This window comes from Tauraco erythrolophus, chromosome 2 (assembly GCF_009769465.1).
Source record: "Tauraco erythrolophus isolate bTauEry1 chromosome 2, bTauEry1.pri, whole genome shotgun sequence".
Lineage (NCBI taxonomy): Eukaryota > Metazoa > Chordata > Aves > Musophagiformes > Musophagidae > Tauraco > Tauraco erythrolophus.
In genome coordinates this window covers 16383043-16408145 of record NC_141466.1, presented here as the reverse complement: position 1 = coordinate 16408145, position 25103 = coordinate 16383043, and the positions used below count along the sequence as shown (strand labels likewise).

Sequence of the window (25103 nt, the reverse complement as noted above, 5' to 3'; positions counted from 1 at the left end):
TTACAGCCTTTCTATATGTTTCCGTTCATAACAGCGTGTGCTGCTGTCCTCATATTTTCTAACAATGCATTTCTGCAAATGAATAATTATATTTTATAAATGCAGACACATTACTGCTTTCATGAACACCATCATAATATAATCACTCACTGGGCATTCATCTTTGGCATCTGAATAGCTACCACATCAAGGCACCTCACATTTGACTAATTTTTCCAATCATATTGCAGCTTACCTAAATATTGACTGTTGTTCCAGTCCTGCCTGTACCAAGTCTGTCCACAGCAGACTATTCTTGGGTGGATTTCCATTGATCTCGCTTCTGAGGATATATTTCGTTCTTCTAGACGATTGCTTATTTTTCCACTCGACTATCTTGAGATTGCTATCTTATATGCTTTTCTGTTTTACTGTCTAGTATAGTTTTTAAGGTACACTTAGTCATTCTAGCCAGCAGGAAAATTGTATTACCACATTTTGAATGTCTGAGAAAGACAGGTTTAAGTTGTAACAACTGGATGCAGGCGTTGTATGTCCATCCTCCTTTTGGCACTTTATATTTATGTTATGTTAAAACAGCAAATATACTGCTGGCAAAACCTCCTACATCTTTGATTTATTAGGGACCTTGTTTCGTGTGTGCAATGAGTGAAGGGAATAAACACTAACAGCATTACATTGGATTCCCTGGCTTATCCCAGGATACTGACATAAACCATAAGCCAAAAGTTCAGAATTTTCCAAGAAAACCAGCATCACCTTTTACTATCACAGAAACTTTGGGTGTCTAGCCATGGGAAGAGTAGGAAGGCAAAAAACAAAATCCAAAGACAATTGTACATATGTTTTTAATACTTTTTCATTATAAGAGAATATGCAAGCATGTGCCCACATTTCACAAAAAAATACATTTCTATAAGCAATAATATCAAAGATTACATATTATCAAGTAAATACTATGATTGCAACTTATACATGCAAATTTGGCAATTGAGTAGTTTATACTACTGAAGTACCACACAATTTCATAGAATCATAGAATGATTTGGGTTGGAAGGGACCTTTAAAGGTCATCTAGTTACTCTTTTTGGTTTTCTAATGTATTTATGGCATTCCAAAATGCTTATCTTATCTACTGATCTGACTATGTTTGTACTAAGCTATCCATCTCATGGCAGGATGTACTTAAATGGATTTTATATGTTCTTACACTGGTGTGCTTCCATGCCTTCCATTACATTAGCTCTTTGTTGCATACAGAGACTTGCAATTTCCTGCAGCTGAACTCCTACATGAAAATTATCTCTATTTACAACTAAAGATTTTTTTGTCTCCAAGTTTATCCTGCATAATTTTTGATGTTACTGTATTCTATAGAGGGTGGAAGAGGAGACAGATAGCCTGGGAGGAATACAGAGAAGTTGTACGAGTGACCAGGGATCAAGTGAGGAAGGCTAAAGCCCTGAAGGAATTGAATTTGGCAAGGGATATAAAAAGCAATAAGAAATGCTTCTATAGGTATGTAGGGGACAAAAGGAAGTCCAAGGAGAATGTAGGCCCCCTCCGGAAGGATACTGGTGCTCTGGTTACCCGGGACATAGAGAAGGCTGAGGTACTCAATGAATTTTTTGCTTCAGTCTTCACTGATAAAGCCTCTTGTCTTACCACCCAAGCTGTGGAAAGAACTAGCAGGGACTGTGAGGATGAACCACCGCCCACTGTACTTGAAGAGCAGGTTCAGGAACATCTGAGGAACTTGAAGGTGCACAAGTCCATGGGACCTGATGAGATCCATCCGCGGGTCCTGAAGGAACTGGCGGATGAAGTTGCCAAGCCACTGGCTATTGTATTCGAGAAGTCGTGGCGGTCTGGCGAGGTCCCCGATGACTGGAAGAGAGGGAACATAACCCCCATTTTTAAAAAGGGGAACAAGGAGGACCCGGGCAACTACAGGCCGGTCAGCCTCACCTCTGTGCCTGGCAAGGTCATGGAGCAGATTCTCCTGGGAACCATGCTAAGGCACATGGAGAGCAAGGAGGTGGTGGGTGACAGCCAACATGGCTTCACCAAAGGCAGATCGTGCCTGACCAACTTGGTGGCCTTTTATGATGGGGTGACAGCATCGGTGGACAAGGGTCGACCAACGGATATCATCTACCTGGACTTGTGCAAAGCTTTTGACACTGTCCCGCACGACATTCTTCTCTCTAAACTAGAGAGGCATGGGTTTGATGGATGGACCACTCGGTGGATAAGGAATTGGCTCAATGGCCGCACTCAGAGAGTAGTGGTCAACGGCTCGATGTCCAAGTGGAGACCGGTCACAAGTGGCGTCCCTCAGGGGTCCGTGTTGGGCCCGGCCCTCTTCAACATCTTTGTCGGTGACGTGGACAGTGGCATGGAGTGCACCCTCAGCAAGTTCGCCGATGACACCAAGCTGTGTGGTGCCGTCGACACGCTGGAAGGGAGGGATGCCATCCAGAGGGACCTCGACAGGCTGGAGAGGTGGGCCCGTACCAACCTCATGAAGTTCAACCAGGCCAAGTGCAAGGTCCTACATCTGGGTCGTGGCAATCCCAGGCACAAATACAGACTGGGCGGAGAATGGATCGAGAGCAGCCCTGAGGAGAAGGGCTTGAGAGTACTGGTGGACAAGAAGCTCAATATGAGCCGGCAATGTGCTCTTGCGGCCCAGAAGGCCAACCGCATCCTGGGCTGCATCAAGAGAAGCGTGGCCAGCAGGTCGAGGGAGGTGATTCTCCCCCTCTACTCTGCCCTCGTGAGACCTCACTTGGAGTATTGCGTCCAGTTCTGGAGTCCCCAACATAAGAAGGACACGGACCAGTTGGAGAGGGTCCAGAGGAGGGCCACGAAGATGATAAGAGGGCTGGAGCACCTTTCCTATGAGGACAGGCTGAAAGAGTTGGGGCTGTTCAGCCTGGAGAAGAGGAGGCTCCGGGGTGACCTTATCCCTTGAGGTCTTCCAGTACCTCAAGGGGGCCTACAAGAAAGATGGGGAGAGGCTGTTCAGGAGGGCCTGTTGTGATAGGACAAGGGGTAATGGTTTTAAAATAGAGGGAGGTAGATTCAGATTGGATATTAGGAAAAAATTTTTTACCATGAGAGTTGTAGAACACTGGAACAGGTTGCCCAGAGAGGTGGTGGATGCTTCATCCCTGGAGACGTTCAAGGCCAGGTTGGATGAGGCCCTGAGCAACCTGATCTAGTTGGAGATATCCCTGTTCCTTGCAGGGGGGTTGGACTAGATGACCTTTGAAGGTCCCTTCCAGCCGTAACGATTCTATGATTCTATGATTCTATGATTCTGTATTCCTTTTTCCATTAGTGGTAGCAATACAATTTCTAGAAATTTTACATGTGGAAAAGCCGTAAGTAATCCGAATGTCTAACAATTATGTGAGCACAAAAGAAATTTTTATCCTTTCTGTAAAGATTCTTAAAGTCTTTATGTACACACAGACCTGAAAATTTAAACTTTAAGTACAGTTACTGATTTATTCTATCCACTAGCCCATAAATTTGTAATTATAATGGTTCAGTAGCATTTCCCGTAGAAGTATATTTATATCTCTGTACAAATACATCTTACACTCTATATAATATGTGCATATACAGATTTTGTTTATAGCAGCCTTTACCAATGAATACAGATACAGGCAAATTCCCGAAAGATCTGCATTTAAGTATATCTGGTATATTATTATCAGACAGAGTTATGTCTTTGATACTCAAATCATCTCTGATGCCTGACAATTTCAATTTAAAAAGGAAAAAGAAAATCTTATTTCTACTTCTGTTCAGTTTTGCTTATCTTGAGTGCTTGTACAGCAGCGAAATTCCTTCTAAAAAGCAATTTTAATGTAGCTACTATTGCTAATATAATTTAAGATTCGTCCTGATAGAAGAGTTTTAATAATAAAAACAGAGCACTCTGTTTTGTATCCTATATCACTATAAATAGTCTGAGACCAGCATTAGCTATAGATACATTGTCCATACTTAGTTCATATCTTCTAGTAGAATAGAGGTAATAAAGTCCATATAACACATAATATTAACACAAGAATGTGACATTCATGTTCAGATGTCAGTTCAAAAACTAAGTGAACGAGGATTAATGTTAAGTCTCGTTATTGCAGAACACAGCGCTACATGCAAACATGCCATATATGTCATTGCCTTTGGCATGAAAGATAATTTAAAGCCTACAGCTGAAATGAGGCTCTGTACACGTCTGTTTTCTTGGGACTTAATAACCAGTCCTGCAGTCTGGAAAACAAAAGAGCTGTTCGTGTGGCGTCTAGTTTCTTCGTAAGTATTCAAGGAAGAGTTTCGTTGCTCTGTGGAAGCTGCCTCTACAAACATTGTGAACGTACCATATTTACAAATGCGGGTTGTTCATGCAGTCTTTACTTTCATAAAGACTCTGTCCTGTTTGGCTTAGCGCCATGTAAATGGGATTTGAGTGGCAGGACTTTCTTCCTTGCAGCCTAGTGAGGGTTTGAGTGGTAACCAGGCTCTTGCCTTCTGTCTTTTCTCATTAAAGTAGTATTTAATTGAGGGTGTAGTAGGAGGGGAAGAGAATTGGAGCAGGGCTGTTGTTGGTGGAGTGGAGGTCCACAGAAACCCTCCTGCTCCACAGCCCACCCACCCAGGAGAATAAGTGGGAGGATGCCCAGGAGTGCCCACTGCTGTAATGAACGGTGTGAGTTCCCAGCCACCCCCTGCCAGGCCGCCAGCCACTGCACAGCGGAGCAGGGGCTCAGCCACATCCTCTGACCTCTGCTGTTACCCCTGCAGTTTGGGGCACTGTAATGTTGGCGTTGTTCCTGGCTTCTGGCCAAGGATGTGGGTAAGGCAGAGGCTCCTTCTCATCAGTGCAAGGCGAGGCAGAAACGAGCCCTGAGCTTTACAGCACTGTCACCGTGTAGAGGAGAGTCCTGAGATCAACCAGTTGTTGTTTGCTGATCAGGGGCACCATGCATTTCTCAGAAGTTTTATAGCTCTGCAAGTAATACAGATATTTTCAAAGTATGTACCTTAGTCCACATCCTTTGTAACTGGGGTTTTTGATGTAAGCAGGTTTAGATTGTTGGCTAGCAAGAGAAGGAATCAGTTCCAACAGTGAAATGGATGTACTGTATACTGTTGAAGTTGATGAATCACAAGCAGATTAGTTACAGCGGAATAAAATGTTTTTTCAAATATCGTGCTCAATGAAAATGTATTACATGACTTCAGTAGACCTGAGAGATTGAGCCTCATAAAGTTTGCATCAACAGAAACAGCAACAGCATTTCAACAGTGCTGTAAGAGATATTCTGTTGTCACATATTTTTATCAAATATATTAATTGACTTAAATTTCCAGAATTTCCTGCAGACGTGCATACAGAAATGGCCTGAGAAAGCCAAGAGTTCTCACTTGATAGAGCCTGTAGACAACCTGAAGTGGCAAAGTGGTCTGTCCAAATAGATACAATCTATCCAGAGTATGTTACTATCCGCTTGCTGCAAGAGGTCTCTTTTAAAGCCAGAGCACACCAAGACGTGTATCCAAGTGTATCTTCAAAGAAGACTCCAGCATCCTAATTGTAAACGTAGCTGCTTTAACAGGCAATCAGCTTGAATTGCCCATGCTGCGTTGTTGCAATTCTGCAACTCCTTTATAAGAAACAAGATCTGACAGAAAGCTGACGTATTTTTTACAAGAAAATGGCAGTGGAACTGGCCGTGACAATACATGATCTCACATTAGCAGTTAGTTAATTTCTAATCAGAATGAGAAGAAAGGCGAAGATCAAGCATAAGCAGATATCCTTAGTCAGACATTTGTGTGGCATGTAAGAGGGCCTGTGTTCACGCCATTCCTTTTCTGCCAGATTTAGGTTACAATTTTGGACTAACTGATATTTCCAAAGGATGAGCTCAAAATACAGAGCCAGAAACTAATTCCAGGTTTGATGATTAGGACACTCACACGCAGAGAGGTATTGTAAAGTTTGAGTCCCTGTTGCCATATGAAGTGGAGAGGGTCAGATAAGTGAGATTAAAGCACAAAAACAAAATCACATCAGCATCAGGATTCAGCCGGCTGGAACCATGTTCCAGCAAGGCAGAGACAGTACTTCTGCCTGGGTTGCAAAATGGACTTGTGCGCAGTAAGCGACTGTCAGTCCCTGTGCACGTGTGTGTTCCTCCTTTATTTCTGTTTCTTTTTTTTTTTTTTTTTTTTAAGGGATTCTGTTGAGTCCTGATCCAGGACAGGGGAAAATCCAGAATCTCAGAGAAGTTCAGGAGCTAAAAATAATTGTTTCTTGTACAATTCTGCTCACAGATACCCTTTTTCCTCCTGGTGCTCACTCCTGGAATTAATCTGGGCTAGCCACCATTCATTTGGGATCTATTTTACGTTAAGGGTTATTTACAAGTTTACTTTTCATCTGTTTGCCCTTCTTTACTTTAAACTGAAAGAGGATAGATTTTGATTAGATCTAAGGAAGAAATTTTTTACAATGAGGGTGGCGATGCACTGGAAGAGATTGCCCAGAGAAATTGTGGATGCCCCATCCCTGGAAGTGTTCAAGGGCAGGTTGGATGAGGCTTTGAGAAACCTGGTGTAGTGGAGGGTGTTCCCTGCCCGTGGCAGGTGGGTTGGAAATAAATGATCTTTAAGGTCCCTTCCAACCCAAACCATTCTGTGATTCTATGATTCTTTGGATAATAATAAAACAGAAGATTCAAACTAGGAGATAAAAGAATTCATAACTTTTAAATACAGGTTTGCCTGGGCTCTAAACTCCAAAATTCTTATAGACAGACTGACCAGCAAGGATCTTTCCAACAGCACTTCGGGTATAAATTTAAATAATTTTTTTCTTTTCTGTTCTCCTTAAGAGAGTGATGAACTCAACACACAGGCTTTACCCAAAATTAGTCAATTTAGTTTTGCAATTTTTATAACATTTTTTAATGGAGACTGTCTGTCTTCTTAAATTTTGAGAAAGCAGCCTTTTTTTTCTTTGCTCTCAAGCTGATAGCACTATAATAAGAATATACAGGTCTTCATGCTCAAAAGAACGGCGTTAGAAACTGAATGTTCCTCTCTCAGCCTTCCTATGGCAGGTTAGCTGGTGCAAAAGGGAGAGGGATGGTCCGCAAGGAAAGTAGCATGAAATCAGCAGTCTGTGTCTCTCTTGTTTTGATGAAGTTGTCAGACCTCTAGTTTGTGTGTTGTTTAGATTGGTGAAAACTGTGTTATTAATAGAAAGAAGTCAGAAGCTGTGCTGCTGCTTCTTGCTGAATTCATTCGTTTTTCTGCTTACACAGAAATTTTGTTTCTGACCTGATCATAGGCATCATTATCCATAGGTGAGGTGGATAAATAGGAACACTAGCATCACTCATTAAAGCAATGGATGGCGATGGGGGCCATATTCATCTGTAATATGTAATTATAGTACTTCAAAGAACTATAGAAGATGCCTTGCATTTAGCCCACTGCTACCAAAGGGATGGGTTAGGTGTTCACTTCCTAACAGATAATTTTCTAGCCTCTTTTTAAAAACCTGCACTTACAAGATCATACAGCCTCCTAAGCCACCTTTTCCAGTGCATCAATACCCTTAAAATTAGAAACTTTCTTATCATTTCTAATCTAGACTTGCTTGCAGAAGCATAAGCTCGCTGTGTCTTGACCTGTTGACCTCGGTCTCGGGACAGATTATTCCTTTTTTCTTTTTTTCCCCAAGCAGGAGCTTTCTCTATGTTTGAAGACTGTTATTATTTCTCCCTTAGATTTATCTCTAAGCTGTCAAATCACCCAGTCTGTTCCACTAAGCCTTCCCCAACACCCACACCCTGACCTCTGATGGTTGCAGATCGTGGCTGTTTGGGGTCATTTCTGTGTAACTGCTCGTTTTGGTTCTGTAGGGTCTTTTGAAAGTTTTACCTAAAAATTGTAGGGGATTTTCCAAGGCCCTTCTGCCTTCACAGAGGCCGATAAATAGAGAAAACGAAGCAAATTACAGGGAAAAAAAAAAAAGACAGCCCAGGAAATAGCAGGGATTTGTCCTCCCAACATCCATGTTTTGATGGTTCTTGATAACAAGAGAAGCTGCGGTGCTTCGAGCTGACGGTGCAGCTCCCAGCCGAGCGCATCCTCCTCCGCGCTGCCCGCCGGGGCGCTGGGGGCGACGGTGCCGGCGCGGCTGCGCTCCCGCGGGCTGCCCGGGAGCGGGGTTCCCGGGAGCGGGGTTCCCGGGGAATGGGGTTCCCGGGAAGCAGGGTTCCAGGGAGCGGGGTTCCCGGGGGATGGGGTTCCCGGGAAGCAGGGTTCCAGGGATCGGGGTTTCCGGGATCGGAGTGCCCTGCTCGCTAGGTGGCACCACCCGCGCGTTGTACCGGAGAAAGGCGGCCGGGAAGGGTGAGATCCCAGTGAGGCCGCATCGGGAATATTGTGTCCAGTTCTGGGCCCCTCAGTTCAAGAAGGACAAGGAACTGCTTGAGAGAGTCCAGCACAGGGCTACAAAGATGATTAAGGGAGTGGAGCATCTCCCTTCTGAGGAAAGGCTGAGGGAGCTGGGTCTCTTTAGCTTGGAGAAGAGGAGACTGAGGGGGGACCTCATTAATGTTTATAAATATGGAAAGGGTGACTGTCATGAGGATGGAGCCAGGCTCTTCTCACTGGCATCCAATGATAGGACAAGGGGAAATGGATATAAGCTGGAACACAGGAGGTTCCGCTTAAACATGAGGAAGAACTTCTTCCCAGTAAGGGTAACAGAACACTGGAACAGGCTGCCCAGAGAGGTTGTGGAGTCTCCTTCTCTGGAGATGTTCAAAACCCGCCTGGACGCGTTCTTGTGTGATCTGATATAAGTGGTCCTGCTCAGGCAGGGGGATTGGACTAGATGATCCTTTGAGGTCCCTTCCAGTCCTTAACATTCTGTGATTCTGTGATGGAAGCCGCTCGCTCTCTTTCCAGTACCATATGGCTGAACTATGCCTATGGCAAAGAAATACACGCACCTGTAGGTTTTGTCTCCTCCAACTGCGCTGGCTCCTTAGAGATCAATGAGCGCCTTTAGACTACGTCTCGCTGTGGTGTCTAAATGTAACCTGCCTCTCTTCTTGTCCTTTAAACTCTTTGGGTTTCTACCTTGATGGCCTTGCTTGGTACGTCTTCTTGTTAATATTTCTTTAATACGTGGGACTGGAAAAACACTTCTGCAGTCTCATCCAGGAACTGATTTATGAAGCTCTACAGGCCAGAACCACAAAGAGTGCTTGGTATATATGTGACTTGAGAGCTGGGTAGCTAGTGTGAGATCCCAGGCAAGAAGAGTAAGATTTTTGTTATATGTAATAAAATATGACAATCAGCGTAACAGAAGGTGGTACATCACCTACAGCAGGAGTAGTTGTTACTGCACACTACTTAGAAAAGTCATGAGATCACAGAAAGCACAAATGACTCATAACTTTAATTTTCTGGATGTATAGGTTAATCATAAAGATGAAAGGTGAATAGCCTGTTACAAATCTCCCTTATTGTCACATTCTTCTATATTGTCTTTTATTTTCTGATGTGTTTTCTTGATACAATTTTAAATGCCTCATTCTACACATAGTTCTTCTCTCTACCCCATTCTTGTGGTGCTTGTTGCTTGCAGGTTCTTGTTACTCATCATGCTATTGTTGAGGTGCAGATGTGGCATCTGCACAGGAATGTTAAGCAGCAAGCAAAACTGGAGTCTGCATACAGCTCTTGGTCCATCTGTACCCATTTGGAAGGTTTGCAACTGTAGACTCAGAGGCTGGAATTAACACCATTTGTTATTGTCAGTGTGCAGTTCCTTGGGAGACAGAAAAAGATTTATTGTTTTAGGAAAAAATACGATTTTTCTTTACGATATGTATGCATATCTGTATCTTTGTATGTTTGTGTGTATTAGTATGTACATCTGCATATACAAGAGGTATATGATGGTGCTGCTTCCAGTAAAAATATTTCTGAGAACTTTAACTTCGTTCTTACTGCAACAAGTGCCTCAAAGTAGCTGATGCATTCACAGCTTCAAAAACAGTTTCAGTTCCTCCCCAGAGGAGGATCTGAGATCTACAGAAAAGGGGATTACCTGTAACGTCTTCTTGGTGGAGCTGAATAAGACTTTTAGTTTATTTATCAGCAACTTGTAGTCTGGGTGTCATTATAAAACATCTGTAGGCTATATTTTTTTTTTTCATTATGAGTTTCACTTCCACACCAAATAGAAAGTGGTACATGTTTTAAGCAAACCTCGTAATGTACTCATTGCCTCATCAGATGTACAAATAAAAATACACTCTAATATATGGCTTCCTGTCAAATTAGGTGGCATTTCTTTTACACTACAGCAGCATCCTGAACAGATCTCATTTCCCACCTTCTTAGCTGTGTTCAGTTGAACAAAACAATTTCCTTCTTCTCTCCTAAGTTGTTTTGCAGTTTTTTATCATGTATACTAGGGGATGTATTTTAAAGTTGTGTGAGTTTACCCCAGGTAAAGTTTAACAGGCATTTAAGTATGCAAAGTTTGTTGCAAAAAGAAGATGTTCAGTGCAAATAGTTGTATATAGAAGCATAATCTCACATACACTTTTGTATGTATAAGGATTGGTAGTTTCAGCAATCTAAGTATAGGTGAAGATGGAGATTTCCAAAATATTTATGATAATTTCCCACTAATAGGTTATCTTTCTATAAAAGCTAACACTATGCCAATACTTATATAACAACTGATCCATATAAATCTTTAACGGGAGGAAAAAATGTGGGTTTTGTTGCTTTGAGCAATCACTATATCACCTTTCTGTCTTTTACTTCCGAGCATAGGTAAGCGTGTTGCATTAAGCCTATAAGAAGACATTCTTGACCATGGAACAAAACAGATAGTTCCATCTGCAGAATATTCACTTTAGATGGTCACACGTTGCAGTAGGGATCATGAAGCTCTGGAGAATCAGACTGATTTAACTGAATATGTTTGTCCAACAAATGGTAGTTACCTCTGCATGGATTTAGTGCTCAGCTCATGGGTTGCGAGAGTGTTGTCACAAATGAATTGATCTCATACAGTTTAATAGATCTGGTCTTTTACACTGTAAACTAGCATAGTAATGTAAAGCAAGAAAGTGAAGTATTTTGAGAAAGAGATAATTTCCTCTAAAATGTAGCAACAGATCCTGTCCTGCCTCCAAAGTACCTCCTTCCTGCTTTGCAGTGTACTGTGGAAACATTGCTATGTTGATGTAAATATTAACGTGAAACCAGAAGGAAAAGAAAAAACAAGGAAAGAAAGAAATGCTGTTTCCAAGTTTTGTGTGTACAAAACTAAGGAAGGTCATTCAAACTACCCACATCTAGATACCTTTCCAACAAATATCATGTTAGCAGTCCTCATGAAGTCAGGCTGCAAATTATGCCACATGTCATGTGCTTCTCATGACTCCTTTTCATTTGCGTTGTTGCCCTTTACTAAAGGAAGGGATATGCAAGTCTGGTATGAGACAGGGCAACGGTTAAAGAGTGGGGCTAACTGGCAGTGGAAGCAGTTGTACCAGCAATGTAGAAGTGATCTGGGCTGGTCTCAGCCATTTGGCAATGCTAATAAGAACAGATAACATATGAAAATAGCCTGGATTTACTCTTCCAGTGTCCACAGACCACCTCAACAAGAAGCAAGAATAACTCTACGTGCAAAAAAAACCACGCAAGCATCTGGCCGTGGCATTGCACTCCTAGGAGCCTTGACCGTTCTGCAGCCAGATCACTGCTGATGCCCTGGGAGATGAGGCAGGATTAGGAAACAAGAGGGTGAAGACTAGGGGCAGACTGAATGGGGTTGTTCTTTCAGATAGGAAGGGGAGGAGGGCAGGAAATGGTAGTTTTTAAGCTTACTTGAAAAGCTTTTGGGAAAAGAGTAGTTAACGTTATGTTTTCAGGAAAAGAGGCAGCCTCACCTTGAAGCTGACTTTGGTGAAGGCCAGCCCTGAATCCTCTGGCCTTGAGGTTCTGGGCTGCCCATTGTCGGTCTTCAGTCTACTGTGAAACGCAGGTAGCAGGGTGGGGGGTTGACATTCAGCTAAGAAATGGCAGAGCAGCAATTTTAACATTATGACTTCCATTTCAATATAGCTTAAGGTCCTGTGCTGTTCTTGACAGCCTTTGGCACAGGAATCTCACCTTGAAAACATGAGGGTAGGAGGGAGCGTGGTGGTTCGTGCCTCGTTATATCACATCAGAAGGCAAAACAGCTGCTCTTAACTTCCAACCTTACAAGAATTTCTAGTCGTTCGGCCTCCTTTTAGTTTGAGACCTATCTTTAGCTACTAAGGCATTTTAATTTTTGCAGTAAGCTTTTCGTAGACCACAGGAGTAGAAAATGAGTAAAAGAGGAAGTGACCCATGAAATATTTGCAGAGGTGATGTTTTGTGTGTGTTCTGCTGAAGAGTTTCGTTCAGTATATTAAATATTAAATAGCCTTGCAGTCACTATTAATGCAAGTAGTCGTGTTTTCCCTAGCCCACCATGGATCCTTACCTTATGGTTACCCTCTTCAAATTAATCAAGGTGAACACAAGAGTTGTCATTACTGGAAAATAGTTTATTACTTTAGAAAATATGATCTACTTCTCCCTGACCAGAGCTGGATGTTGCTAAAAATCTTGAGAGTGTTAATGTTACATGAGCTGTAAACGTTTCCTTTAACAGATACACAGGACAAAGAGGCAAATGGAGAATCAGTTGATCCTGTGTTTCCATTGGTAATATGTGATTTGTTCAAAACTGCAGTGTCACATGGAAAGCATTTACTTTGTGATCATAACAATCCTTATTTTTCTGAGAACATAGGAGGAACAGTTTTCTCTTTAATTTGATTTGACATACTGATACATGTTCCCTATCTATGGGTATGCATTATGAGTAGAATACAATTTACCCTTAATACTGGTCTATTTCTCATTTCTCTTCATATTTCCTAGCGCCTCTCTTCGGTCTGATTTCTGTAATTTTTTCCCTTTCCGTTACTGTTCTGTTCCAGTTATACATCCAAACGTAGCTTGAAAGCTGGTTTGTAGGCAGCCACTCATATACCCAAACACACAAGCTAATTCTTAGCTATGACAAGCAAAGGTTCATCATGCCACCAGTTTCAGCCTCGTGAAGGGCAGCAACTCACCGAGGTGTCATTCTAAATTCCTGGCCTCCACTGACCAACCCACCCATAGTCCTTTTCTTCCCTTCTCTCTTCCCAGAAATACCACTTCTATCTTTTTCTCAGATGAGAACAAGAGATTTGGTACCATAATGCTAACATGTTCCTTTGTCTCCAAACTCAGTTCCTCTTTTCATATCTGCTCCTAGTTAACTAGCAAGTGTGAATACCTAGTATTCTTCCTGTCTGAACTGGACCAGGATCCTTCACCCTTTGGTCTATTAAGAAACTGCACAGTAAGGAATCAAGTCAGTTGCAGAAAACATTAAAATACAGAATATTTGACATCAGTCACACTTCTTTTTTGTTTTTAAGACATTTGCCTTTTCCTAACCTCCTGTCTTCCTGAGCCGTCATCCTTTTATTCTGTTTATAAACATCTTTATCTCCTGGGGGAAGGAAAGGGATGATTTATCTCTTCCTGCTGCTCTCTGAATGTAACCATATTTTGCCCAGTTATCCTTGCTTCACTCTGCTTGCTTATCTTGCTTTATGTTAACATTTCCTTTCCTCTGTCTTGTTTTACTTCTGCTGCTCCTACTAGAATACATGCTGGAGCTTAAATGAAAGGAAATGAAAGATGACTTGTCTAATGTAATTTTAACCATCACCCCCTCTCTCCTCTACTTGCTTTCATTAGATGAAATGTAAATTCTTTTGTAAAATCTTCTGTAATTAAGTTTGTTTCTTGTGTTTCTGTTGAATGCTCATGTTAGTTGTTGGATATGTTTATTCAGACAAGAGAAGAAGACAACAACAAAAGTCAAAGGTGCTCTGTTCACTCTAAAAACCTGGAGTGCAGTAAGACTGCAGTGGAAAGTAATATACAGATAATATTCGTATACATCAGATAATATGTCTGCATCATTGTTGATAGTAACACTTTATTTTGGCTCTACTCTATTTATCAAATTAATAACTGTTACCTACAAGCCTGCATTCAGACGAAAATTAGGGAAGAGGTATAGATTCTTATTCACGTCAGAGCTACAGAGAATTTGTATTTATAGCTAAGCTATCAAATTGCCTTTGGATTTAAAAGAGAGAAAAGTCACATTCCCAAATACTACTTTCATTGTAAGAGATGGTTAGTTGTTAAAGCCACTAAACATAAGCTACAAATTGGCAGCTGCAAGTTTATTTTTCTTGGCTGAATTCTACGGATTTTTTTAGCCTCATACCTCTCTGCTTAGCTAAATCGTATAAATAGCGGATAAATTACTTTTAATTCAATCGAGTAGGTGCCTCTTAGAAGCAGTGACAATACTAAAAAATACACTGTGTTCCTGTGTTTTAGTTCTGGACTGAAACCTTGCCAGAAACGTGCCTTTTGAATATTTGCCTTTTTTATAATCCAAATAACAGTTAAGGGAAGAAAACTGCAGTGTCCTGGCAGTGTGCATTTATGGACATTGAGTCCAAAGGAGTCCAGGGCCAGTGGGGTGTAAACTGACCCTGCCAAAGAGAAGTGATGTAATAAAGAGCGCAAGACAAATCCACAATTATTTTTCCCCAAATAGAGGTATTATAGTAGAACATCAAACAACATACTTCAATAAAGCAATTTTGCAACTGGAGTAGAGGAGGGTGGTTGGATTAAAGACTGGATTATTGTCTGTGCTGGAGGACTTCTGCCAGCCATGGCAAGCATAGTACAGGCTCTTTCTGAGTTTAGTCTGGGGGGTTCTGCGCTTCCAGCTATACATAATTCCCATCACACTTGCTATCACAGCTGTATTACAAGCAATTAAACTCTAAGGCAAGACGATGCAAAGAACATCTTGATCAAATTATAATGTCAGATGAGACAAGAAAAAACAAACTCCAAACAGGACACTAAGGGAACCTCTGATAATATACACAGAGGAAGTTATATTGCTTTGAAAATACAACAGGACGTAGATCTGGTAAGAGGCTCTGGCAGGACTTTAATATGTGGCAGTTCTAGACAACTCATTTTAATTGCTTATATTTCTATCATCTGCTTAAAAAGGAAATATATTTTTCTGAAAGGATACTTAATGGATTGCAAAGGTGATCATTATTTTTGAAAATGTATTTGGAAGCTGATTATAAACCCCTGCAGAGAGTAGTTGCTAATTTGCTATCTCAGGCTGTATTTCAGAGATTTCAGATAAGCTCCAAATTGTTTAGTAACAAGAATGGAAATTGAAAAACTGCATTTGCTCCATGGCAACATACATGTAACAAATTACAAAGTTGTGCACAAAATGCTTAGACGTTTGCTTTCCTGCTCCACATCATTGGTTTAAGTTTTCTCATACAATCACAGGGGGTAAATATGTTGATTGTTATGTTGATTGTCACGGTCTTCTTGTTTCCATTTTTTTATGCAATGCTTCTTATATTCTGAGAAAGTGTTCACACTGCCAAAGAGCCAGGGGTTACTAGTGTAGGCTTTGGCATGCATGCAGATAACTGAAAGCAATAGAGACATTTGAGGTGAAAGTTGGGACATTTGTTTTGTTATTGTTGTTTTGCTTTTACTGATTTGTGGGTACACGTTAATACATGTCAATGTCCGAATAGCCACATGTTAAGTGATATTCATAAAACAGAGTGATAAAAAGGTAGAGATTTGGTTTAGACAGTGTATGGATAGCAAACTGTCAGTTGTAGATCTGGTGATGACCATAAGTCCCCCATTTTGGTACAGTGAATTTGTGGACCAACAAAGTTTGTCTAAAGCATGCTTATAGTTCTATTTTTAAGAGTACTTTGAAACTTGAATGGTCCGTAAGCGTTATCAGGAAGGTACTGCAGGCTAGAGACATTTTTTATTTCTCAAGAATGGTGTTTGTCTGAAGAATTACTTTTTTGTTTCTCAAGAACAGAGCTGTATGACAGTTGTACAAAATCACTCTTATTACCATTAACTCACTTTCTCTTTTCCTCTGTTGGCTCTGGTAAAATTAGTCTTTTCTGATTTCTCTCTGACTCTTTGCTCAATAGAGTTTTCTTATTATTTTTATAGTTTACCTGCTTTAGGAAAACAAAGTGCAGCAGATGGCATAATGGTAATATATATCCCGGGAAAAAAAATCCTTAGTTACTCACTGTCAAATCATTCCATTTGATCGTGAAGGCTTGACAGGATGCTATTTCTCTATCCCATGTTAAAACTTCCACAACTCTTTTTGCCAACAAGGTGCCTGTGACTCTCCTGTCCTCAAAACCGGCTCTTGGCCTGAGACAATGAGCAAGGTTTTCAGCTTTTATTTTATTTGGGTTTCAGTAGACTCTTGCAAGCTTTGGTGGTTAAGCTCCTTTACAGGTACAAGTATATATTCGACCAAACTATCTTCACCAGACGCAATAGTATGTTAGGAATTAAGCTAAACTCTACTTTCCTGGGCCATGTTGGCCTAATTACAGTAGAGTGTGCTTTAATGAGGGTTTTTCTAAGGTATTTTGGCCTGATAGGGCAAACAGCCCAGAGGCAAACTTCAGATCCCAGTGTCAAGATCTGATTCATTGCTTGTCTGCAATTAATGGTTGGGCTTCAGGGTCTGGATAGAAAACTTAAGACTCTTCAGCTCATATCTTGAGTTCAGAGTTGTTGACCTTTTCCAATGCAGATGTAACTCAAACACTAAATATCATAGATTTATCACGTAGCAGATAGTACTGCACAGAGTATGGGCAAAGAAGATAGTGTTGATTAAATTTACTCAAGGTTTTTAAATTAGTTGCTCATAAAAGAATAGTCATCGGAGGATGGGAAGCATTTGATAGGAAAGAAAAACAGAGTGTCAAACAGTAAAGTTAATATAAAACAGATCTTTTTATCTTAGGTTAAAAAATGATAGATCACTGTATATATAAATAAAATTTGCCATCTTTCTTTTAATTGCTTGAACCTGTGAGAGCTAATGCCAAGCCTGCTTTGGTTTTGTACCCGTTCATTCTCATGTAATGATGTTGTGCATTTTCCAAAACAATAAAAAGCAAAATTATCATAGCATAGCATATGAAATAAAATTGCTAATGATAATACTGAAAAAAATTATGCAGATGCAGCTTCCACTCCTAAAAACTGTATTTCTCATCCCAAACAATATTCACACTCCAGGAAAGAGCCGAGGGGAAACACTACAGGAAACCTTTCATAAATCTTCTTGGTCTTGGCTCGCTCTCCAGGCTAGCTCTCAAGGCAAATATCATGGCATCCCATAATGCTGGCTGCAGGAACAGGCTCATATTCCCCCAGTACAAGCTGGTACAAGCTGTTACATAGCCTCACTTAAATACTGTGAGAACTGGAATAGTGACCTGGTTATGAATTGGGAGATTTTGTTTGAGAGACTTTCTTCAGATATAGCAGTCCACCCTGTAGCTTTTGGGAAGCTTATTCTATACTGTCAAGTCACAGTATAGAATAAGACGATTTTGCCTCCTGTCTAGTTGCCGTGATAACAGCCAATTCAAAACCTCTTTTGGGAGACTTTTTTTCCTGCTTCTGTAATGCTTGAATGTGTAATTTATGAAATGGTGTTATGTTTAGCACCCAGCATCTTTCAGTCTTTCTTTGATGCTACTGTTTCAAACATACATGTTCTCTTCCATTAAATAGCTAAAGTTCAAGTGGTTTAAATCTTATTTTTTCAAACTAGAGAATAGCATTACTCACATACCAGAAGGCTAAGTAATGTCTGGGATTTATTAAATCATTCAGCAAAGTTGACCACAGACAGTTGCATATAGAACAAATGCTGGAAAAAAAAAAATCTTCTATGATGATGTTCATTATGCTATAACACACACAGACTGAGAGCCAAATACTTGGTATCATTTCAGTCTCTACAGTTATTGTATTTCTTTTTAGACCTTTAACTAGTTTGACATTTTCGGTTATAGAGGGTTTGGGCACAGAGGAAATATATAGTCTTAGATCATAGGAATGATTAAAAAAGGTAAGTTTAATGTTAATTTGACGTCTCGGTAAAGCAGCTATGGGTTATAACAGAATAAATGTTTATTGGTGACTTCAGTGAATGGGGAACTTTTACTGCCAACTTAGTGTTATTGCATACTTTTTAAAATCTTACATTGCAAGTGTATTTGCAAAATTCTATTGCTGTTATATTCAGCAAAAAGAGCATTATTGAAAATGGAATTAGAATTGGGTTTAGTTTCTTTTTTGCATTTGTGGATAGATAAATGGATATCCATTTTGCATAGATATGTGGAATACCTAGTATTCCACATATCTATGAGTCTGTGTCAGTTTGTTTTTATCGACATTTCATAGATAAAGTGCTAGTTGTGAAAAATGTAAAAATATTAAAATGGATCAGACAATGCTAACCGAAAGTGTCAGAAGTAACGGAACAGATGTTCTTGGGAATTTCAGGTCCCTACCATTTTCTAAACAGTAAACTAATTTTAAAATCACAAATTGAGTATCCAGAAATTGAGGAAAGGCAACAGGAAGTGATTATTTCCTGTGTAAGACAACAAATCTATTATTTATGTATTATTTACTCTTACGAGCAAAAGAACGTCAAACAAAATAACTATGAAAATTGCATAATAAAAGAAAAGTCATAAAAACTTATTTCTGCCACAATATACCCTCTTGATTTGTTTGATTTTTTGATCTATATTGAGTTACAACCCCGGGAAAATTTTAAACTTTGCTTCGCCTTTTTAAAATTACATTGTTTGCACATAAAAGGATATTTGTTGTGTGGATTAAGTGGTTTGTGAGCAGGACTGGATAATACATAATTATGTTTTAATTTTTTTAGAAGACTGTGGGATGTATTTCCCAGAAGTGAAAAATCATCCAGACAAATATTTACAAAGATGTCCCGAGTCTGTAAAAAAGTGGCTGAAACAACTGAAGAGTGCTGGGAAGATTCTGCTATTAATTACCAGTTCTCACAGTGACTATTGCAGGCTCCTGTGTGAACATATTATTGGGTAAGTAAGTGCAATGTCCATTTCAAATTATATTTGCCAGGCATCAACTAGAGATAAGCCTGAGCTATAGGGAAGTTAATTTGAGTTTCTTTATGGGCTATGGATTATTTAGATCTGAGGTTTCTGGTGTTACTCTCTCTAGTAAAGTGTAAGAGGGAACTCAAGACAAAGTAGCCTGTCTATGAGCCTGTGAGCTATTATCTGACCCGCAGCACGCTTATATCCTGCATCTTTTCTGGACATCAGATGGGATTGAAGATGACAGGGAATATCTTTCAGGCCAACACCCAATTGAGGACATCTGAATCTCAATTTTATCACAAGTTTTTGCTAGACTGTCTTATTCACGCCACTTCCTTTCTGTGCTTCTCCAGTGGTGAGTGTCTGTAGTAGCAGTATTTCGTTTTCTTGCGGTAAATCTGCATGGAAAAGCTTACAAATACTTCTTCGCAATGGTGGCTTGCAAGAGGCAGCTGTGCATGAGAAATTTGCATTTACAGATCACAGCAGAAAAGATAAAATAGGTATTGATTGCACTTGGCAATTGGTTGAGATTGCGGTTGCTGATGACAACAGCTATTTTTTAGCTGTAATGTTAAGAACAGGACTGGTCAAATCAAATTCAGTGAAATGCAGCAGAACCATCACCTGTACCCCTAGATATGAATTAATCAGTGGTGCAAATAGCCAGGTGGGTGACATGGTGAGACTATTTAATGAATGAATCAACGTAACAAAGTAGCGCAATGCGAGCCAACCTTGGCTATCTGGATATGCAAAGGAACAGCAGAGTGAATACAGCAACACAGGAAGAAAACCACAGGTAAGGTGAAAAATGGAGCTACCTTCCGAAACCAGTCCTGCCAGTATCACTTCTTATTTGCACTCTCTGGGCTGAATGCTAACTGGAGCATCAGCTCTGCCAGTGCTTGCTGCCTTACGTGAACATTATGCTCGGTCACCTGAGGGGAAAAATCTACCTCCTCACAAAAAGCAATTCTCCTTACGGGTAAGATGCCTGTGAATTAACTCCTTTGTGTAGCTCCATCTGTGGTTTTCTGCATGAAAATTAGGTATAAAACTAAATTCTTGGCCACATGTAATGATTTTGGCTTTCTTTTCCTTGGTGAATAATGTTTCAGCTGTTTAAGGCAGCTGTAGAGATCCTGCTGGAAGACAGTAAGCAAGATCTTCTGGAGAACTGAGTACTCCAGTGTCCGTTAGACCTTACTGAAGTATTTTTTCCTGAAAATAATTCAAAACTTTTTACTGCCTTTATTTGTTCCATGCTTCTTATATCAGACAACAAGACTCTACATACCTTGTGCTGCCTTTTGCAATGCTGGAATATAGTCTAGGTACACGGCTATTATCTCTCTGCCCTTAACTTTAATTTGACCAGGCTAACTGCATTTTATTCTTGACATTAACCCTTATGAATTACTTGCATATAGTCCTTTATAAATTTCTTTCCCTACTTCTTTCAGTTAATCAATATGATACTGAGAATTTCAGAACTGTATAGTATTGCATCGAAAAAAACAAGGATAGAGATGAAAAGCAGAGATGTGTGTCACGTTCTAGTCTCTTACTCTTACTATCCTTACCTTGTAACTGTTAACTTTTTTGAACTTTATTTGAAGTTCTTTTTTGGCTAAGAAATTATTGTCCACGTAAAATCAGCGCTGGGAAATTGATGCTTCAGTGTATCATTTACCATTTCAAGATCAAACTGTCCCAGTTGTATTTATCTGACCAAGTTGCCCTTAATTGAAAGACATTTTGGTAATGAGAGAGGAAGCCTAAGAGAAAATCTCATTTTGAAATAAAGTGAGAACCATTTTCCAGTCCGAGCACACACATAGTTCTGGGATCAGTGTATAAGACATATAAACATACGGAAACAAGTCCCACTTCATTCACACAAGTAGCAACATCATGAGGTGACTTTTCAGGCTTGCCTACTATGAGAATGCATGTCCAGTTAACTGAATGTTTAAGCACTGGCAGGAGCACACTTAAAGACGAGTCAATCATCAGTCACTGAAGCCGAGTGTCATTTCACCTTTTCGTGAATGTTAGCCATCGAAAAGCTAGGGATTTTTTGAAGCTGGTCATTTTGATTCCCTCTGTGGTTAGTGGAGAGAAAACACTGGGCATTATCCTTGGCAATTCATTCTATACCACAGAATTATGTCTGAAATAAATGGGATGACTTGCGTTCTAAGAATGTGGTTGTTTCTCCATTAGCTCCATCTGTGGTGTAGATCACTAGCCGTGAACTTAGTGTGCAATTTTTAGATGGCTAAAGTTACATGAGATACATCCTACCCTTTGTCTTAGCCATTTACTGTAAGCACAGGCTACTATACCAAGCACGAGCAGTAATTGGAACAGATTTTATCATGTATAATGTTACATAGTAATGTAACACACAGTACAGGCTTTCATAAAATCAGTAGCTTTGTCCTGGAAATTTAGTGTGATTCAGAAAAAGCCATAGGTAACACCTCTCTTCACACAAAACAGTTTTTTCAATAAATCAATAAAAAATTAACTGAATCTTATGAAAACTCTTGTTCATTCTGTGGAATTTCTTACACAAAGCACTTGCCAATGTTCCCACAATTCTTCATTGTGCTCCTGCTTTATTTTGAAAGTTCAAGCTTAACTTACCCGTGGAGGCATTATTTGCACCGTGTGCTGCTTTGAAAAGTTTACCTCCATTGTCACTTTTCACCCAAGGACAGGAGAGCCATGCCAGTTTGCCCAACTTCTGGCATCTTCAACACAGAAGCTAATTTTATAAACACAACATTGTCATATTTGATACTGGTTCTTTTAAAAAGGCAAAGGTTTACGTATGGTCACAAGTGGAGAAAAATAGACAAAGCTAAAATTTAATTAGAGGAAGGAAATTTAAAGACATTTGATTTTAAGGCTAGAATGTAATTTAGAGCACAAAATAAAAGCTTGAAGATGAGCTCATGAGGAGAGCATTTGTTTTTTTGGTTGATACCTCAGTCTCCTGGGAGATTGTAGATTATTCGAAAATGGCACAGTAAGCTAGTTTACTTCCAGTAAACTTCCTCTGCTGTTGATAGCACTTTAGTGCCTGTACCCGTCCTGGACTTGCCATCTGGGAATTCTTTGTTCCATGTAAGAGTATCCATCATTTTTTGATGTTATACGCAATAAATTCACCTTAGCAATGAAACATTTCTAATATAATGCTTCACAGATGGGGAATGTTTACATTTTCCAATAATAATAATAATAAAACCCCACTCTTTAAGCAACATTTCTTTAATTTTATATTTTAGTAACTTCAAAACTTGTAGGTAGGCGTTATTGTTCTTCTTTCTTGCTATGGTTCCCAGCTCAATGAAGTGAGGTTAGATTCCTTAAAATAAGGAAGACCCTTGCTAGTAGAAATAACTAGCACCTCCAGAAATAGTCCATCTCACAGTAGGACAGGTGGCGTGAATGTTCCCCAGGGTTGCCTGTTTTTCCTGTTGGCTTTGTGATGTTACTGACCTGTATATGGGTCTCTAAAAAATACCTAAATATAAGTAAGTCTCATTTACATACCCTGCTAAAACATTCAATCCCATTTAAATCAATGGGATTCCCACAGTTCAGATATCAATCTGTATTCTTCTTATTATTACTATTGTTATATTATTACATTGATATATTATGTATTGATAATATATCTATGTTATTATCAATGATCTTTGATCTTTGTAGTCAACTCTGTTGACTACAGTGGCATCTTAGACACCTTAGGCCTGTGCATATGTACAGTACGGATACCACCAATATAAGCACCTGTGTTTCAGTGTCTTTAGTGTTCAGTTACTTCCTACCCCATCACTTGACTCCATGTATTCTGCTTTGTAAAGAAAATCCCTCATTTGCACCTTTCTATACTTGTCTATTCATCTGTTGTTGCCTGAGATTAAAATGTCATCTGTCACATGTTATCCTGAGATTTAAAACCTCTCTGAGCCAAGGAAGATCTTTTTAGAAATAAGGAGTGGTCCTGAAGGTACAGCACTGTGGGTTCTCAGCCAGCTGTCCTCTCACTTTTGATAACCTCAGGAAAGGAAGTGCAGTAGTGACACTGAACAAGCATCGGCGAAAAAGAAATGTTTTGCCACTTTCTTATGTCTTAAAGAGTATTTAGTGGCATCTTAGCTAATTCATTAGTTTAGCTAATTCAATTTCCTTTACTTCCTAGGAATGATTTTGAGGAGTATTTTGACATTGTGATCACAAACGCTTTGAAACCTGGATTCTTCTCCCACACTCCAAACCAAAGACCTTTTCGAACTCTTGGTAAGTTGCAGTTGTGATTTCCTTCTCATCTGCTTACCTCTATCCAAAAAAAGGAAAAAAAAAAAAAAGCAATAGAAGTGACAGGACTGGACAACATATTTTGAAAATCTAGTGCTAGTGTTAAGAGAAGAATGATCTCTAAATGAGACTCTTCCAGAGATACAGAGATATTAGTAAAAAAGTCTCTTCAGACTGAGGAGCACTGAGAAACTAAGAATTACAAGGCTGAGGACAATGAAAAGGCAAAGCTGCAAGAGTAATTAAAAAATGATATTGAGGCTCAGATATTGCATCATTAATGAAAAAGTAAGGATCCTTTTCTTTGTCGTGTCAACAAGGTCATACACAGAAAATGAAATTTAGTTCTGGAAAAATACACAGCAGAAATATTTCAATAATTTAAAGGAAATTCAAAGAACAGTACAAATAAAATTGAAAGGCTGAAGGAAATTATTTATGATGGAAATCTGACAGCATTAAATGTGTGTACTTTGGCTAAATAATGACAGAGTAGGCAAAAAGGAAGTGCCCCTGTACTCACTTAATTTAATTAAAACAATCTGAAATGTTTGGCAATGTTGTCCATTAGGTAATTAAGGTTGTAACAAAAGAGTTTTGCAACAGTGTTCCTTGAACTGCAAATAACAGTAGTAACATGGCTGAAGTCAGTTAATTTTTCCATATTTTGGTGAATACTATTATGATTAAGTGATACCTGAAAATTAATGTCATCTCCAAAACAGCATAAGTCAGCGTATATTGAACTGTATTTTACCATTTTATGACAGGAAAGTCACTGTTCCAGCCCAAAAGAACTGTGGAACTTTTACAGTAAAACTGAAATGGGCAGTGGAAATATATATTGAAACTGTATTTTAATGTTTCACCAATTTATATAGGAAAATAAGTAAGAAATATCTTAAATGTGATTTTTAAAGGATTAATCCAAATAGGAAACTGCCAAATGGACAATCTGAGAAAACATAAGCTCAAAAGGGAAATTGAAACTATTGATATGAAATGAGGGGGAGGGAAGCCAAAACATAAAGGGTGAAAAAGGCTGCAAGCATTTTATTTAGTTTCATATAACACAAATTGAAAATAAAATGTACTTCACTTTGGATATTTTTTAAACAATCAGATTAGCCTGACTTCCTAAGGAAATCCTGCTGTGTCCCTCTGTCAGTAATCCAGCCAGCAACTTTTGAACCTGTTGGCCAGTTTCAGTAAATTTAATAGACAGCCAGAAAGCTCCAAGAGTTTTTTAGTGCAAATCAGGGCAGAACGGAAGGATAAGACTTGAAATTACTGTCTCCATTGAGAAATATTGTGTAGCGTTACCTTAATCACATTATTAGATTTTAAGTACTGATTTTCATGAAACTGTTTCTTTCTCATGCATGCAAACAGGAGCAGCATTCCCTGGAGTCCTCTTACTGACTTACTCATTCACTTTGTATTTCTGGCGTTGCCAAGAGGCTCAAGTGAGGGCTGATCACTCATTACATGAATACCTTATTAATATAGAATAAAATG

The 25103-nt window shown here is 39.5% G+C and overlaps 1 protein-coding gene across 1 annotated transcript in view; it reads left to right on the top strand.

Moving 5' to 3' along the window:
• Nucleotides 1-25103, top strand: part of NT5DC1 (5'-nucleotidase domain containing 1) — a 156151-nt gene that overhangs the window by 84718 nt on the left and 46330 nt on the right. Inside the window, exons 7-8 of the mRNA XM_086632133.1 lie at nt 19052-19226; nt 23470-23567. Of these exons, the coding sequence (XP_086488259.1) occupies nt 19052-19226; nt 23470-23567 (273 nt within the window). The remainder of the gene's footprint in view (nt 1-19051; nt 19227-23469; nt 23568-25103) is intronic.